General features: G+C 40.2%; 1 protein-coding gene across 2 annotated transcripts in view; it reads left to right on the top strand.

Moving 5' to 3' along the window:
* The first annotated feature begins 6,051 nt into the window (after nt 1-6,051).
* Nucleotides 6,052-16,271, top strand: part of DKK2 (dickkopf WNT signaling pathway inhibitor 2) — a 57,154-nt gene continuing 46,934 nt past the window's right edge. For both annotated transcript variants that reach the window (XM_073340042.1, XM_073340041.1), the window contains exon 1: nt 6,052-6,800. In XM_073340042.1, the coding sequence (XP_073196143.1) occupies nt 6,543-6,800 (258 nt within the window). In that variant the 5' untranslated portion in view covers nt 6,052-6,542. The remainder of the gene's footprint in view (nt 6,801-16,271) is intronic.

Below are 16,271 nucleotides of genomic sequence, written 5' to 3'. Positions count from 1 at the left end.
GCTTGTTTTTTGTTTTAAGGTTTGCTGACTGAATCGAAAAGCAAAACGTGTGTTTCGGGTCAGCCCAAAACAAAGTGTGTTTGCTTTCTTGGTGAAACAAGAACATTCATGGGGCAAGAGAAAGTGAGAATGACTCCATAGCCTGATCCATTAGGGAACTCTAAATTTTCTGTGGAAAATAGAAATGGTGAAAAAAATTATTTGAAAATCCAATTTACTGTCAAAAATAGCTTTGGAAAAATTTTGACCAGCCCTATTGTTACCTCTCAGCCTAACTTGCATCTTGCTGGGATTCACTATTTGAGTTTTCAGCTGTTTCTGTGTAGAGCAATGTTCTTAGTATTATAGGTGGCACTAGCAGTCTATACTTAATGTTCTCCCAACACTTTCCATTGTGAAACCCTATTTCAGTTGCTTATAAGTTTGCCAGACTTGTCCCATTTGGGCAGAAATTTTCCGTGACCTGTTTGCTGCATGCTGATTTAGTTTTTTGTGTGGAGGAGTGTAAGATAAATCAGTTCAACTGTTTAGAAAATACATTGTTTTCTGCATGTTTTTAAAACAAAAAGTACAACTGTTTAATTGAGAAGCTTTAGCACCTCCATGCTTTGAGCAGGGACTTGACAGGGGTATGTGGGAAGTGGCATGTCAGAAGGGTTCCTTTTGCTGTCCCTGTGAAAATTTCCTCAAATTTGGTCAAGGTATAAGCTTTTGAAAAATCTGTTTGCACATGCTCAGTAGAGATCTTAGTTTGGCTTGTAAATTATCTGAAGATTCCATTCATATTGAGCGTGCCCCATCTTCTGACTAGACTGTATATGTACCATCCCCAGAGAGCAAGTGAGCATGCTCTAGCCTCTGTGTGCAGGGGCTGAACAGAGCTTTCCCTGCAGTTGTTCCTCCTGTCTGCTGTAGCAAGATTCTGGAACTCTGCAGGAAGATTGCAGCCTCCCCACCCCCTGCTGCACTGCTGCAGCAACCAGCTGTACTGAATGCAGTGGAGGAAGGAATGAAGTGGCGAGATCAATGCAGGAGCCAGAGGATGAGGGAGACAGCAGGTGAGGGGGCAGGAGACTGTATGTGGGGTGGATATAAGCAGAGGAGGCTGGAGATGGTAAATAAGTGCAGATGGTGAGTGAAACAGGAGTTGGTGCGCTTGGAGAGGAGAGGGAGAAAGGACCTAGGAGCAGAGAGGGGGACAGGAGCTCTGGGAAGGGTGGGGTAGGAGCAAAAGATGCACCCTGAGCAAGTGGAGAAATCCTTAGCCCTCCTGCACTTATAGTGAAACCCAGAACTTGCATCTTCAGTCCTCAAGGAGAAAATCAAATGTCAAGGAGACAATGCAGACCTTTTCTCCAAATCCTGCAAGGCAATCCTCACTCCAAAGAATCTCATGTAAGAAACATATCATAAAATAGGTTCTAGCCTTTTGGACTGCTGGATTCTCAGTTGGTTTCCCCCATCCTCTGAGCAATGCTTATTCTAGGTCACATTTATTTCTGATTCATCCCTTCACTGAACTCCACCAAATACATCCTATTACCATTCTACTATCTATTGTATCACCTTTGGACCCCCACATTTTTCTCTCTCCTTTGAACCTATACCCAGGGGCATAGAAGCTACTGGGAATTTTGTCCCGTGGTTTGTGTTCAGGCTATGTACATGATATATGCTTCTTTTTTTTTTTAATTTAAGGACAAATAATCAGATTTAGAGTGCAATCCAGCTAGGTGCTCAGTGCCTCCTCTGAGATGTTCAGCACCCTCAATGGCCACTGATTTCAGTGAGAGCTGTTGTTGCTTGGAACAGGTCATTAGATTGTAGCTTTTATTTTCATGGACTCTCTCTGTATTTCTCTCTCTCAGCCACTGTTTTATAATCCCATAAGAAGCAATATCCCAAACAGACTTGCTCATCATTGATTTGTCTATTTCTGTTGATATTTACTTCAAATAAATGGAAAACATAAATATTAGTGAGTGCTAATATGGGGTTTGATCCTGCCGCCCTAGCTCAGCCAAAAAATCAGGTTGAAGTCAGTGGGAATGTTTCCTAATTGAGGACAACAGAACCAGATCCACAGTCCCAATAAATTCTTGTAGGGCCTCATTCTCTTCCCTCTGTAGTTAGTAGGCAAACTCACATGTACTTCAATGGGAGAAGGTTCTGACTCTTATTGAGTGCTTGCAGTGTGTTCCTAGTTATACAAAGCATAGAGGAGACACTGTCTGTCCCTAAAGGTACTTATGAAATAATTAAACTGTCAATGAAGGATCACATTTTCCATCCCACATAGCTGTCTAGTATAATCACCCACAGCTTTCTGATCAATAAGCCAAAAATCTGGTCGAAGTTGTGCCATCAATTTAAGTAAGGGGGGAGAAGGTTTGTTTAACTAAGCAGAGTACTAAACTGATCTTGTATACCATGGGGGAGTGATAACTGAGATGGGAAGCAGAGCCTGCAAAACCTTGCCACTTTATCCTTCTGCTCCTTTATCACAAGCCAATGAGCGCTGCACACTGAGGCTAAGGGAAGGCTGCTTTGTGAAATCCACTGTGAAGACTGGAAAGAGACGTGATTTCCATGGTAGTAGTTCTCTGTAATACCTCAGCTCCTGGTTTGAGAACTCTTCTGACTACAGGAAAGAAACGCAGGACGTCTCTCACTGCAGCGATAAACCAGTGAGCTGCGTGTCTGTCCATCTCAGTACGATTTATGTTTGAATTTGGTGGCTGGTGTGCCTGTGTGTGTGCCTCCAGGGGTATCAGAGCTGATTGGGTGTTTCTACCTGGCAGTGTTTTAGGGATCTTTCTGCGTGCAGTCTGTTCAGATCTCACTTCACTAGTTTTCTGTGAAGCTCAAGTGATTTGAAATTATTACGGAGAAGGATCTTTTCAACACATTAAATTGCCACCGAGTTCCCAGTCAGACTGGTGGTGGTATAAGTGAAAGGCTCATCCATATGTGAACTGATGAGAGGTAGCCTTTTGCTTTTGTCCTGATAGATGATTGCCCTTGCTTTCTCTCACAGGTTTCCGATGAACCAGATCACATGGGGGAAAGGTGTGTGAACAAAAGCGGGTGGGTGGGGGAGATTATTTTCTCCTTCCTAAGGAAATTTCAAAGCACTTTCCTGTAGAAATGCCTTCCATGATTATACACAGATGCAAATGCAAAAACCATCCTTCATTTCCTAACCTGATCCTGGCTCCACAAAGGGGCAAAAGACAAATGCTGTTAGCAAGAAAAACTGTCAGATTGTCAATGAAGTTTCATTTCACATTCATTCCCTCTCTGCTCAAAGGCTAGCATAGGAAAAATGTGAAACTTATAAACCTTTGTACTGACCATAATAAAGTCAATTTCATCTTTAAAACAAGGACTTATCTGACCCTGAAATCAGACTCTAAACTACTCAACACAATTTATTTTAGGACCCTATGGATTTAAGATCCAAGCTCTATAGTTGATCTGCCACTTCTGAGAAATGAAACTAATTTTAAATCCATCCATACTAAAAATGAGCACTGAAGCTGATAACCTCCTTGGATAAGAAAAAAGAGATTTTTAAAGAATTCCTCCATGTAAAATTGGGTTTTTAAAAAAAAAAATATCAAAGGCTTGAGTTGAACTTTTTATAGGTTCACTTCCCCGTTACCAGGAGCTCCTTCTAGATTACCACAAAGCCTAAAATTGGGACACGTTGACAGAAACAGTCCTCTGTGTTCTTTTAAAAGACTGTAAAAGGCAATGTTTCATATGAGGTCATTGCTGGAGACACAGCTCCTTATCTCCTTAAAAAGGATCTAGCCAGGCAAGAGAGCTCACAGAATCTAGCTTCGCAGCCAGGCAAGAGAGCTCACAGAATCAGAAGAATAAAGGATGCTGGTTCAAGGGGCTTTCGTCTCTCTGCCCTCCCTCCTCCATGCATGCCTTAGTGATTTCCTCTCACACAACTGCTGATTTAACAGGGAAAAGGGAAATGAAGTTTAATTTATTCCTCCCCATTACCCATGTAAAGGGCTATAATAAGTAGAAGTGATTGATTCTATTTCAGATGAGTAGCCCTGTGGAAGGAAAAGAACCCGTGAAGACCCAGTTACTGAACTCCTCACCTCCCAAAATGTTGTTGCTTACACTTACATGTGTAAATAAGCAACTTATAAGAAAAACTGTTCTCTCCCCTCCTGTCACTCACTATACATACATACAACACTCACTAAGGAATCAAGGGTTTGTAACTAGTCTGCAGCAGTACAGACACTGATCCAGGGTGAGCCTTTTGCAGTGAGTCCCTTGCAGTTAATAGGTAAAAGCCAGATCTAGACAGATCCTGCCAGATCTTGCTGATTTTTGCACCCAAGTCCCCAGTTCCATTGCCTGTCTCCAGTTGTTTGCAGTGCTGAGATGTGCCATGCACCTTTTTTTAGCACACTGGTAGCAGTTGGATGGGTTCTTAGGTGGTGGGATTTGGAGAAGCGGCATGCCAAAATTACTGGAATCCACATCCCAGATCCAGAAGTTTGTGGCACTGCAGTACCAAGATGTGCTGTATTCAGGACTTTTTTTTGGTATACTGATAGTAGTTGGATGTGTTCTTTATTTGGATAATGGAATTTAGAGGCTTGGGCACAAAAATTGGTGGGATATAGAAGGATTCATGTCCTGGATCTGTGTTTTTGTGGAGCTACAGTGCCAAGATGTCTCATTGTGGAATTTTTCTGCACACTACTAATGATTGGACATTTTTTATTTAGACAGTGGAATTTTGGGGGCCTGGGTATAAACATTGGCAGGATCTAGCAGAATGCACTATTTTCTGGCAGGATCCAACTTTTACTCTCATCCTAGATAATTAAAGCTACGATTTATTTATTTATTTTATGTAAATTTCACAGCAGAGGTGGGTGGAGGAAGTCACAGAATGGTCACCCAGTGACCCTCCTAGAGCTCTTGAGGGAGCCTCTCCCACCAGCCTGACCCTGCTGGAGCCCTAGCCCATCTTCCCTACAGCTCCTTATCAGCAAGAACAAGACCTCAAGTAACTGGTCCATCCTGTATCCCAGACCTGGCTGGTCCCTGGTGCTAAGAGGAGCTACTTCTGCAGTTCCAGCTGCTGGCAGTTGAGTTCTGCTGCACAGTGCAGAGCAGGACATGGCCAGCATGTTACACACAGTAGGACCTGGGTGCGGGCTAGCTGGCTGGACCACGCTGCAGTATATATATATATAAGAAAAAAAATTATATATATATAATATAATATATAATATATATATATATATATATTTTTTCTTGTCCAGGTTTTTATAAGTGGGGCACATGGCCCCTTGCCCCCTCATCTCTGTCTCAAGTGCCTATGGAGCTAGGCCCAAACCTGCAGGAGGGAGCCACCACTGCAGCACAAACTCATCATGGACTTCATTGAAATTCCTGATTTATTCTGAACACCATACCTTGGTGCCAACATCTGAGCCTTACAGATAGTCCAGTAAAAAGGGATATGTGTCCTCGAGTATGCTGATCCCTGAAACACTGTGTGTATGTACATGTGTTCAGGAGGTGTGCTGGTCACTCAGGGGGATACAGACAGACACAGCCCCTGTGTTCCTAAAGACAGGGGATACTTCCATCTCCCAGCCAAAATGGGAAGAAAGATCTGCTGTTGGTAAGGTGGGTGCAAGGGGGGAATGAGAAGAGTCAGTTTCACTCTTTGTCACTCTGAACTGGGGGCGGAGGAAAGAGAAATCCATTGTGGAAAGCTATAAAAAGTAAAGGGGGCAGTGGGAGACGAGAGCAAAGTGAGAGACTGTCAGAGAACAGTGAGTGTGTAGAGATCTGTGCTAAGGAGTTTGTCAGTGAGTTTGTCTAGATGTCTGTCTGTTTCTGCCTGTGTGATCCTTACTCCAGGTCTTCAGTCCCCAGGACTCGCCTTGTCTGCCGGATGCCTGGAGCCCCTCACCCCAGCACCAGCTCGTCTGTAGGAGGAGAACGTGTCCTTTTCACAAACACTGGCTACAGAGACTGAGGCAAAAGAAAGAAAGAAGAAGGGAGGGGAATAAAAAGGAGGGAGAGAGAAACAAAACTAATCCCAGCCCTTGACAGTGCTGCTTGGATTGGATCTGGTTTGAGTTTTCTCCCTGCTGACTTGTGTAGCAAGAGAGGAGGAGTGGGGGGAAATAAGTAACTGACTCTTCGTCTGAAGTTTGAGCAAACCTGCAGGGTGACTCCACTGGTGGGAAGCTTTCCTGGGTGCAATTGCCTCAGTTTATTGCTCCCAGTCACTAAAAAAATTTCCTGAACTTCTCAAGAATCTGGAGAAAAAAGCCGTCACTTCACTTGATCTGAATGTTGCTCATTTCTTTTAGACTGTACTTTTTTTAGGGGATTCTTTTTCCTGTCTCTCCCAGGACAGCAGTTTCCTGAGCGTGTGGCATTGAAATCTATTGAGTTGTTTTGTTAACAAACTTTGGGAGAATTTTTTTTTCTTTTTATCCCTCTGCTGTTTTTTAAATCCCTTTTTTGGTGGGGAGGGGGAGATGATGCTGCTGATATGGAATAAGTGCTCCTGCTGTCTCCTCTTACTAGCTGTGATCCTGATGGTGGAGAGCTCCCAGCTAGACAGCTCCAGCTCCAAGGTGAACTCGATCAAGTCCACCCTGATGGGGGAGGCTCCAACGCAGGCAACCAACAGATCTGCAGGCATCCACCAGGGACTGGCACTTGGGAGCAGTAAGAAGGGCAAAATCCAAGGGCAGATGGGAAAACCTCCAAAGCACCATCATCGGCAAGGAGAGGTAGGACACAGTTCATATACACATCTCTTTTTCTCTCCCTAATGTGTAAATGATGATTTTTTATGTGATCTCTCTCCCTCCCTACTTCACATAGGTCTAAAATTCAACTTTATTATATTTAAAAAAGTCAGATTTGTAGTTCCTCTCTTCTTGACAGAGCTTTCCTTCCAAAATGAAATGAATTCACTTCTCCAAGACTCTCAAAGACAACACTGTTTTTAGAGGAGTAGATGTAAGGGGGATTGATATGGTTTTAAACCTTAAGAAAAATAAAGTATCAAAAATTGACTGAGGGAGTCAGTAATCTTAAACGATTGCCTTGTGCATTTCTCTGCTGGATTTGCTCATAAAGATGGCTGGAAATAAAACCATTATTAATAATAATATTAATAATGATGATAAAATGATTTAATGAATAAAGGATGTAGCTGCTTGCTATTTATTTTAGTTAGTCAAGTTTGAACAGAAGTCAAATTAGAGCTCAAAGTGAAAACGATGTTGCTAGTGATAAAATGAAACCCTTCATAAAAATCACAAGTAGGAGACTGAGCAGGAGAAATCCTCTTGTGTGAAAGTGTACTAATGAGGGTCAGAAGGCTTGCTAGTCTAATATTTTAGCAAAATTCTTGCGCATAGTTTTGTGCTGAGAGTGAAGTAGGAAAAGATTTGCATATTTCACTCTGGGACACCCAACAATGTTTGCAGATGTTTTCTTTGGTCATGGCCATGCTAGGCTGGGGTCAGAATGACAGCCCTCAGGATGGGGAGGGCAAAGTTGAGCTGAAATAAAAAGGAGTTACAGTTAAAGTAGGAAGGGAACCTGATTTGGCTGTGAACAACAACTCCTTCCTCCCCCTGCTTTGGAGATTATATATATATATATACACACACACACACATCTGACTGAAACATTTCTGCATTCATGTTTCCTGGAAGGCAAATGATAAAGTAGCGTTTTAAGTCATCAGCCCTCTATCATCTCTTAGGTCTCCACTTGAATGGCACATTATAGTGATTGTATAAATGACATAGCTAGAACATGCATTATTCTGCTTTGGAAAATATTGGTTTTCATACAATCAGACACTAGTAGCACCTCCAGATACAGCTGCTTTTCATAAGCAACAGACAGTGTTGCGGCAAGGGAGCTGCCAACATTCAGGCACTCAGTATGTTTCCTTTCCAGTGCTGAAGGGTTCCTGTCCTGTTCACATCTTTCTTTAAAGCAAGAAAGAAGCTGCAAATTCAAGTGATTCATTGAATTCATTGAATTATTTCACTGCAGCTTCCTAATAACTGGATGTAGCTATTTTGTTCTGAGTGCATGCAAAACTAGCAATATGTGATTAGGGTTTTATTTTAAGCTAATTATATGATTTTTGAATCTCTGTAGCTTCTCTTCTCAGACCCCACAATTGTTTTATAATTCACACAGAATTCCTTACCTCTGAGCAAAAGTTTAATAGCAGGTGCTGTAGCAAAGTCTCATATTACTAAGATTATTGCATTCTTTTACTACTTTTACATTTACTAGGAAACAATGGAGTATGGCTTATAACTCGCCATTGACAAAATAAAGGAGCAATGTACATTTTTATTCATTCGCCTTGCTTTCTTCACTGTGTTTAATCACAAAGTCAAATTTTGCCACCCATGCTTGCACCCCATAATATCTTGCTCTCTGAGCAGTCCCTTAATTTCTGTGCTGCTGCTCCCACAGTAATGTATTATACAACAAGAGTATGGAAGACAGAATCTGGCTATTTGGTATTAACATGGCCATCCTTATTCAGGATAAGATGTCTTTAGCGCTAAAGACATGATGATACAATTCACTTAATCCCAGTGAAGTCAGTGGAACTACTCAGGAGTAAGATTTACAGGAGTGGGCCCTTATTTGCTAATTTGAACTATTCATTAATTTATAATGGCTCTCACTCACTAGCACGAATTAATGATGCTCTACTGCAAAGCACACTGAGACATCTATATATAATTATAAATGTCCTTAGTGGGAAAGAAGATGCCACTTAGTTTACAGATCCTGTTTTCATATAATTTGCACTACAAATATCACTTCAGCCAAAATCCTGCTCAGTTTACTAGTGTGAATAGTGTCAATATTTAATGGATTACATGGCTGAGAAAGGCAAACAAGATTTAGCTCAAGGAGCCCCATTCCTGCACTCTTTACTCAGGAAAAACTCCCATTAGAATCAATGGCTGTTTATCCTGAGCAGGGAATACAGGATTGGCTCCTGTTGAGAGGGTAATGTATTCATTATATTCTCATTAATGAAGCTTCATCTTCATTTGTGGCTACATTGTTAGGTGTGGGGTTGGATAGCCATGAAAATAGCTGAGATTTACAACCAATAATTCTTAGACATTATTTTTCTCTCATTCTTTAAGATAATTAACACAACACTTCAGTAAAAAAAAAAAAACAAATCTTGTCATGATCATTTTTTGTTGACATGTATGGTTTCAGAGTTGGTAAGCTGCTGAATTTCTAAACAGTGGTATCGTATATCACAAACCAATTAAGACATTTTAATAATTTTCATAAAATAGAGCTTTATTAAATTAGTACTCTTCCTTGATTTGTTTAGACAATCGGACATTGTAGTGGGAACTCGATATGTATGTTAAAAGAGCATCGCTTCCTACATCTTTCTCGTTGATGTTTTTTCCATAGCGGGATTGTTAGTCTGATAAAAATAGCAGTACCTTTTAATACCAAAGAAATAAAATGTTGAGACTTCTATTTTACGTAGAAATAGAAAATGGCTTTCCTAATAATTAGGGCATAAAGTGGGGAAAAAAAACTAATAAAATTTACCTTCAGAGCTAAACTGAAGTCAACAGAACTCTTCCAGCTAAGAATTTGGTTCATGCTGAACAAGAGAACGATAGCCAACAATTAGTTGTTTGTGGGTGGGTATGTGGTTTTGTGTTAGACCAGTATGCTGTTGGTGCATTTCTTACATTTATTTACATCCTATGATGATCTGCGACATCAAGATTACGGTTGACTCTAATTTAGTCAATTAAAGAAATGGATATTAATTCATGATTTCTCTGGAATATTGATATGTTTTCTCTAGCAATTGACACTTCATAATGCTTTCATTTTGAAAGGGATGATCTTGCACATCCTTCTCAGGCAAAGCTCCTATTGAAGTCCATGGGAATATTTGTATGAGTAAAGCAAGCAGAATCTGGTCTCGGATTACATTTACGCAGCAACTAAATACCTACAGCTGGCCTGGGTTCGCTGACTTGGGCTCGCAGGGCTTCGGCTGCGGGGTTGTAAAATTGCGGTATAGATGTTCGGGCTCGGCTAGATCTCTTGCTCTGGACCCCAGGAACGAGGAGGATCCCAGAGCCTGGGCTCCAGCCTGAGACAGCAATTTTTATCCTGCACAGCAAAGCCCTGAGAGCCCACGTCAGCTGACCCAGGCCAGTCCTGGGTATGCCTCAGGTCTTTTACTCCAGCGTAGACATACGCATACAGGGGCAATCAGGAGGAATACGATTTTGAATACTACTTGAACACAAGTATGCCTATACAATAAGCATTATTTCTTTAAAAATAGCCATAACATAATTTAGCAGTTTTTCAATAGCCAAGAGCAAGTATTCATAGAATTGCTAAATTATTTGGATTTTGGCTGTCCCTTCATCCCTGTCACTCCTTCTCATTTTATGGTTGTTTATCCACTTCTACAAAAATGTAAAATGTACTAGCAGTCACACTAGGGAAAATATATACACCTATGGGGCCATACACGCCTCCATTTACTCAGTAAGGGCCTGATTCTGTGTTACTGACTCACATAAGTAATCCCACAAGGAAAGGTGGCAGAATCAGGCCCCAGGTTAGTTGTTGCTCCATGAGGCTCAGTGAAATCAATGGACTCTTTTCCTGAGCAGGAATAGTGTAAGAATGTGCTATTCTAAGAGGGCCTTGACATGCCATCACCTCCTCTCACTTTTCTTTTTAATTTTGATTTAGATGTGTGAATTCTAGGAACAGCTACTATTTTGGCCTCTTGAGAGAGTGATTATGGATTTAGAATCTTTAAAAACAAAACAAAGAAACCATTTAAGGTTAATGAAAAATGCCAGATTAGCAGTACTGCCAATTGAATTTCTAGCCACGTATCATGCGTAGTTTACACAGTGGCCGGGCAAGCTTTCCTTTGTCCCCCACTGTTCTAAAATTATCACTTCTATGGGCAAAATTCTTACTCCTGGTTGAAAGTAATGAAGATTCCCTTGAATTCAGTGAGACTATTTGTATGCTGCCTCCATACCTCACTTCACCACAATTTGCATTTACCCCTCTGTTTTTTGGAGACTCTCCACTCTCTGTGCTTCAGCCTTGCTGAGTACTACCCACTACTGTAGGTAAAGGTCCTTCCCGTCTTCTGACTCTATCCTCTCTGCTGTGCTCTATCCACCTACTAGCTCCAACTACTTTCCTTCATTAATGCATAGGTCTTAGTAGCCCCGCCCCAACTTTTCCCTAACCCCAGCTACAGGTCCCTCCTTCCTTCCTACTTCTACCGAGTCCAGTCACTTCCCCCACTGCAGATGGCCAAAAGAGCAGATGCTGAGAAGCTGAACTGGATCGCCGTTCTTCAATGGACCTAACCTTTTGTGGTGGTGGTGGGAGTTGTTGAGGGAGTGGGCAATAGCTCTGAGCTGGGGAAGAGAAAAGAACCAAGGGGTTAAGAGGTTAGAGGAAAGAGCAAGTGAGAAACTGAGAGGGTAAAAAAGGCTAGTTAAGGGAGAAACAGGCGAGGAAAGTGGAGAAGAGGTTGAAACCAAGCAAACCTTTGAGTTCAGATGGTGGGTTTTTTGTGTGTGTTTTGACTATATAAGCATTATGTGAGCTGAATCAAAATGGCAGAGCTTTGCATACCTCTAATATTCACCAGCTCATTTACATACTAGTGTTTCCCAACTGGACATAATTACCAGCATTAACACTGTGACATCCTAGAAAATGCTAAGATGAGATTTTTTTTTAGTAGCAGGCAAGTAAAACAGCATGAGATTCAGTAATTGACCACAGTATCCTAAGAACACAGCAATAAAAGGTACCAAACACACCAAAAATGTAACCACAGTCTCTTGAATTGCTAACAAGCAAGACAGCACCAATTATTTAACCACAGGATCAAGAATAATTTAACTACAGTACCCAGAACTATATCCAGCCACAATAATTTTATGTAAGTAACCAGAATTGCTAGCATCTATAAAGGCCACCAAAAAAATTATTATTTGCCCTCCTCTTTAGCTGTCTGGAATCTGGACACTTAGATTGTTAGCAATCTTGTTAAGTGGCTGAGGAAACTTTCTTTCTTTTCCTGTTAGAGAACTGGGCGGGAATTATTTCCTTTCAGTGTCTCACTTTGAGTCCACTTTAATGTTTTTTCTTAACATCTTACTATTTTATGGGAGTTCTTCTCTAAATTATTTATATTACAATTTATGACTGTTCATATAACAGTAGCATCTAGAGGCCTTCAGCTGAAATTGGAGTGCCACTGTGCTAGAAGCTGTATAAACACATCTCAAAGGCTATCCCTATCCTGAAGATCTAACAGTCTCAGTAGACTACACAGACAAATGGTGGAGAAAGCATTTGATAACATTTTTTCCCTCTGAAAATGGTTTTTTAGCATCTACCTGAGCTCAGTTAAGCTGAAGCTTTGTATGTGCAAATGATGTACAGTTTTAATTTTAGATAAAACTAAGCATTTGTGTCTGGCCGTATGCTACATCTCTATCATATTCTGTTAGTTGATTAAGCATTCTGGGTCTTATTACTGACTGCCTTACAACTACGCATCCCAGGACATATAGTACAGTAGGTATTTAATTCTGCCCAAAAGGGGCCCCTTGAAACCAGTTCCTGAGTTTGTTTTTTCATGTGTCCCTTTATTATTTTAAGCTTTGCCACATCAAGAATTAAGGTTTTATCCAAAAGATTTTTTTTTTAAAGGCAGAGGCCTGGCCTCCTCTGTGTGGACATTAAAGATCTCTGGCCAGATCCCAGGGCACTCTTTATAAGTAGGCTTTGCCCTGGTGACCTTCACCAAACTTTCCTGATCCCACAGTAAGTGTACCATTTGGTTGATGCTTTACATGCCTAATACTGTGCTTCATGTCCATGGCAGAAGTGTCAGATGTGTAGAGATTGTAAATTGTCTAAGGATCCTTAAGCATGAAAGGAACTATCGAAGAAAGTAAAGTCCTGTGTACATTTAAACTGTTAATCCTAAAGCCTCATGGGGTCCTTTGAAAATTCTTTAAGGGCTAGATTGTGCCTTTGGCACCCTTCAATTGAAGCTAGCTTCACTGAGCTGTGACTCCAGTGACATGGAAAGCCCCACACAGCAGCCAAAGTCCTTAGGAGAAAAACTTTCATAATTTTGTTCCAGGTGATGTTTTGTCTGCAAAATTTGCCTTTAACTTTTACAGTGAAAACATGAAGTTTCATGTCTTCACTGCAGATCCATCCTTGATCAAAAATTGGCTTAATTTTCCTCAATGACACCTGCTTTGAACGAAATTTTATTAGGTTTGTAGATTGCAATTTACTTACACGATTAACTCAAAAAAATGAACTGCAATTTAAAAAAATTAATTGTGATTAATTGCACAGTTAAACAATGGAATACCAATTGAAATGTATTACATATTTTTGGATATTCTACATTTTCAAATATGTTGATGGCTATTACAACACAGAATACAAAGTGTACAGTGCTTACTTTATATTTATCACTTTTACAGTGCAAATATTTGTAATAAAAAGAAATAGTATTTTTCAATTCCCCTCATACAAGTACTGTAGTGCAATCTCGTCATCGTGAAAGTATAACTTACAAACGTAGATTTTTGTTACATAACTGCACTCAAAAACAACACAGTGTAAAACTTTAGCGCCTATAAGTCCAGTCAGTCCTACTTCTTGTTCAGCTAATTGCTAAAACAAACAAGTTTGTTTACATTTACAGGAGATACTGCTGACTGCTTCTTATTTACAATGTCACCTGAAAGTGAGAACAGGCTCACACGGCACTTTTGTAGCCAGCATTGCAAGGTATTTACATGTCAGATGCTAAACATTCATATGCTAAACATTCATATGTCCCTTCATGCTTTGGCCACTATTCCAGAGGACATGCTTCCACGCTGACGATGCTTGTTAAAAAAAAAAAATAGTGTTAATTACATTTGTGACTGAAGTCTTTGGGGGCGAATTGTAGTCTCCTGTTCGTTTTTTTTTACCCACATTCTGCCATATACTTCATGTTATAGCAGTCTTGGATGATGACCCAGCACACTTTTTAAGAACACTTTCATAGCAGATTTAACAAAATGCAAAGAAGGTACCAATGTGAGATTTCTAAGGATAGATACAGCACTTGACCCAAGGCTTAAGAATCTGAAGTGCCTTCCAAAATCTGAGAGGGACGAGGTGTGGAGAATGCTTTCAGATGTCTTAAAAGAGCAACACTCCGATATGGAAACTACAGAACCTGAACTACCAGAAAAGAAAATCAACCTTCTGCTGGTGGCATCTGATTCAGATGATGGAAATGAACGTGTCAGGCTGCTCTGCTTTGGATCGTTCTCAAGCAGAACCCATCATCGGCATGGACACCATGTCTTCTGGAGTGGTGGTTGAAGCATGAAGGGACATATGAATCTTTAATGATCAGGCACGTAAATATCTTGCGATGCCAGCTACAACAGTGACTTGTGAACACCTGTTCTCACTTTCAGGTGACATTGTAAACAAGACGTGGGCAGCATTATTTCCTGCAAATTGTAACCGAACTTGTTTGTCTGAGCGATTTGGCTGAAGTAGGACTGAGTGGACTTGTAGGTTCTAAAGTTTTACATAGTTTTATTTTTAATACAGGTTTTTTGTACATAATTCTACATTTGTAAGTTCAACTTTGTTTTTTACAGTGCAAATATTTGTAATAAATATAAAGTGAGCACCTTACATTTTATATTCTGTGTTGTAATTGAAATTACTACATTTGAAAATGTAGAAAGCATCCAAAATATTTAAATAAATGGTATTCTATTGTTTAACCGTGCAATTAATCAGAATTTTTTTTAATCACTTGACAGCCCTAAATGTTCTCTCTTTGCTGCAAATAAAGATCCACTTTCCCTCAAAATTTCATGAAAACAGAGCCGTTTTCAAAATGAAACTTGAAAACAATGACATTTCAGGTTTTCAGCTTCACAGTGAAAATTCCACACAGCTCTAGAACTAGCTACAAAAATTCATGTTACAAATACACAATGTGTCCTTACATTCTACCTTGGGGAAGGAGACATAAATGGACATATACAATTATACCAAATGGCCGAAGTACAAATCAACAGTGATTTCATAGTTATGGTTCTCACAATAATCATTGTTCTTGTGGCAAGCCCCATACCCATCTATGATTTATTAGTTCCTTTAGGCAAATAGACACAGAAGTCATTGATTCTGAAATAAGCATATCTAAAATCATGAATGAAAATAAAAAGCTTCCTCATTTAACAACTGCTTTGGACTTCCTATGAGTAAAGACTGGAGGAAAGGAAGATAACATTGTTTAAGCCCTTTGTCAAGAAATCACTTAAGCACTTGCTTCAGTCCCATGGGATTTGCCTTCACTCTTTGATATGATAGTGTTCATATGACAGTTATTAATCTTTGAAAACTGCACTTTGCACATATGTAGTGCAAATAGTACAACTTTTAATACATTTTAGCACATGACAAAGGTGGACTGTTCTGCAAATGCTCAGGGTATGAGGTGTTACTCAACTCCACAGGAATTCTGCTTCATTCTCTCCACATAATGTAAGTGTTAACCAGGCTGTGTATGTTTTTACAAGTAGACACATCAGTCCAGTGAATGAAAGTATAGGCTTCAGTTCCATGCACTTTATAAAGTTTGCATTGAATGAGCCAGTCGTCTGCAGGGCTTGTGACTGCCGAACTGACATTTTGACTTTTTTTTTAAGTAGGGATATTTTTAAATGGAATGATAAAGAATACCAGTGGGGTGGGTGTGTATGTGTGTGTATATATATGTATATACATACTCTGACCTGCAGTAGCCAGCTTACATCCCTAAAACCTCATATTCATCCATGCTGTTTCCTGTATATCATTAGGACCACAACCCTGGAAGTAACAAACTTTATGGGAAAAGATTCCTTAGATGATGCTCTTTTTGACACAGAATTCTGAGCAGGGTAATCTCCAGACACCCTTCTTTTAATACATCATGTTAGACTTTGACGGTTTCCCCAATTCTTTTCAGTTTAATGAAATTCCCAAAGAAACTAAAATTACATGGGTTGAACGGACTGCACAAATCTCATCTGCCACTTGTCTTCTCCTCTTCTGGGTTGAAGATTGGGGAGAACATG

This window comes from Lepidochelys kempii, chromosome 4 (genome assembly GCF_965140265.1).
Source record: "Lepidochelys kempii isolate rLepKem1 chromosome 4, rLepKem1.hap2, whole genome shotgun sequence".
NCBI lineage: Eukaryota > Metazoa > Chordata > Testudines > Cheloniidae > Lepidochelys > Lepidochelys kempii.
The sequence above is the reverse complement of the archived record's forward strand: the minus strand, read 5'-3'. Positions and strand labels throughout refer to the sequence as shown.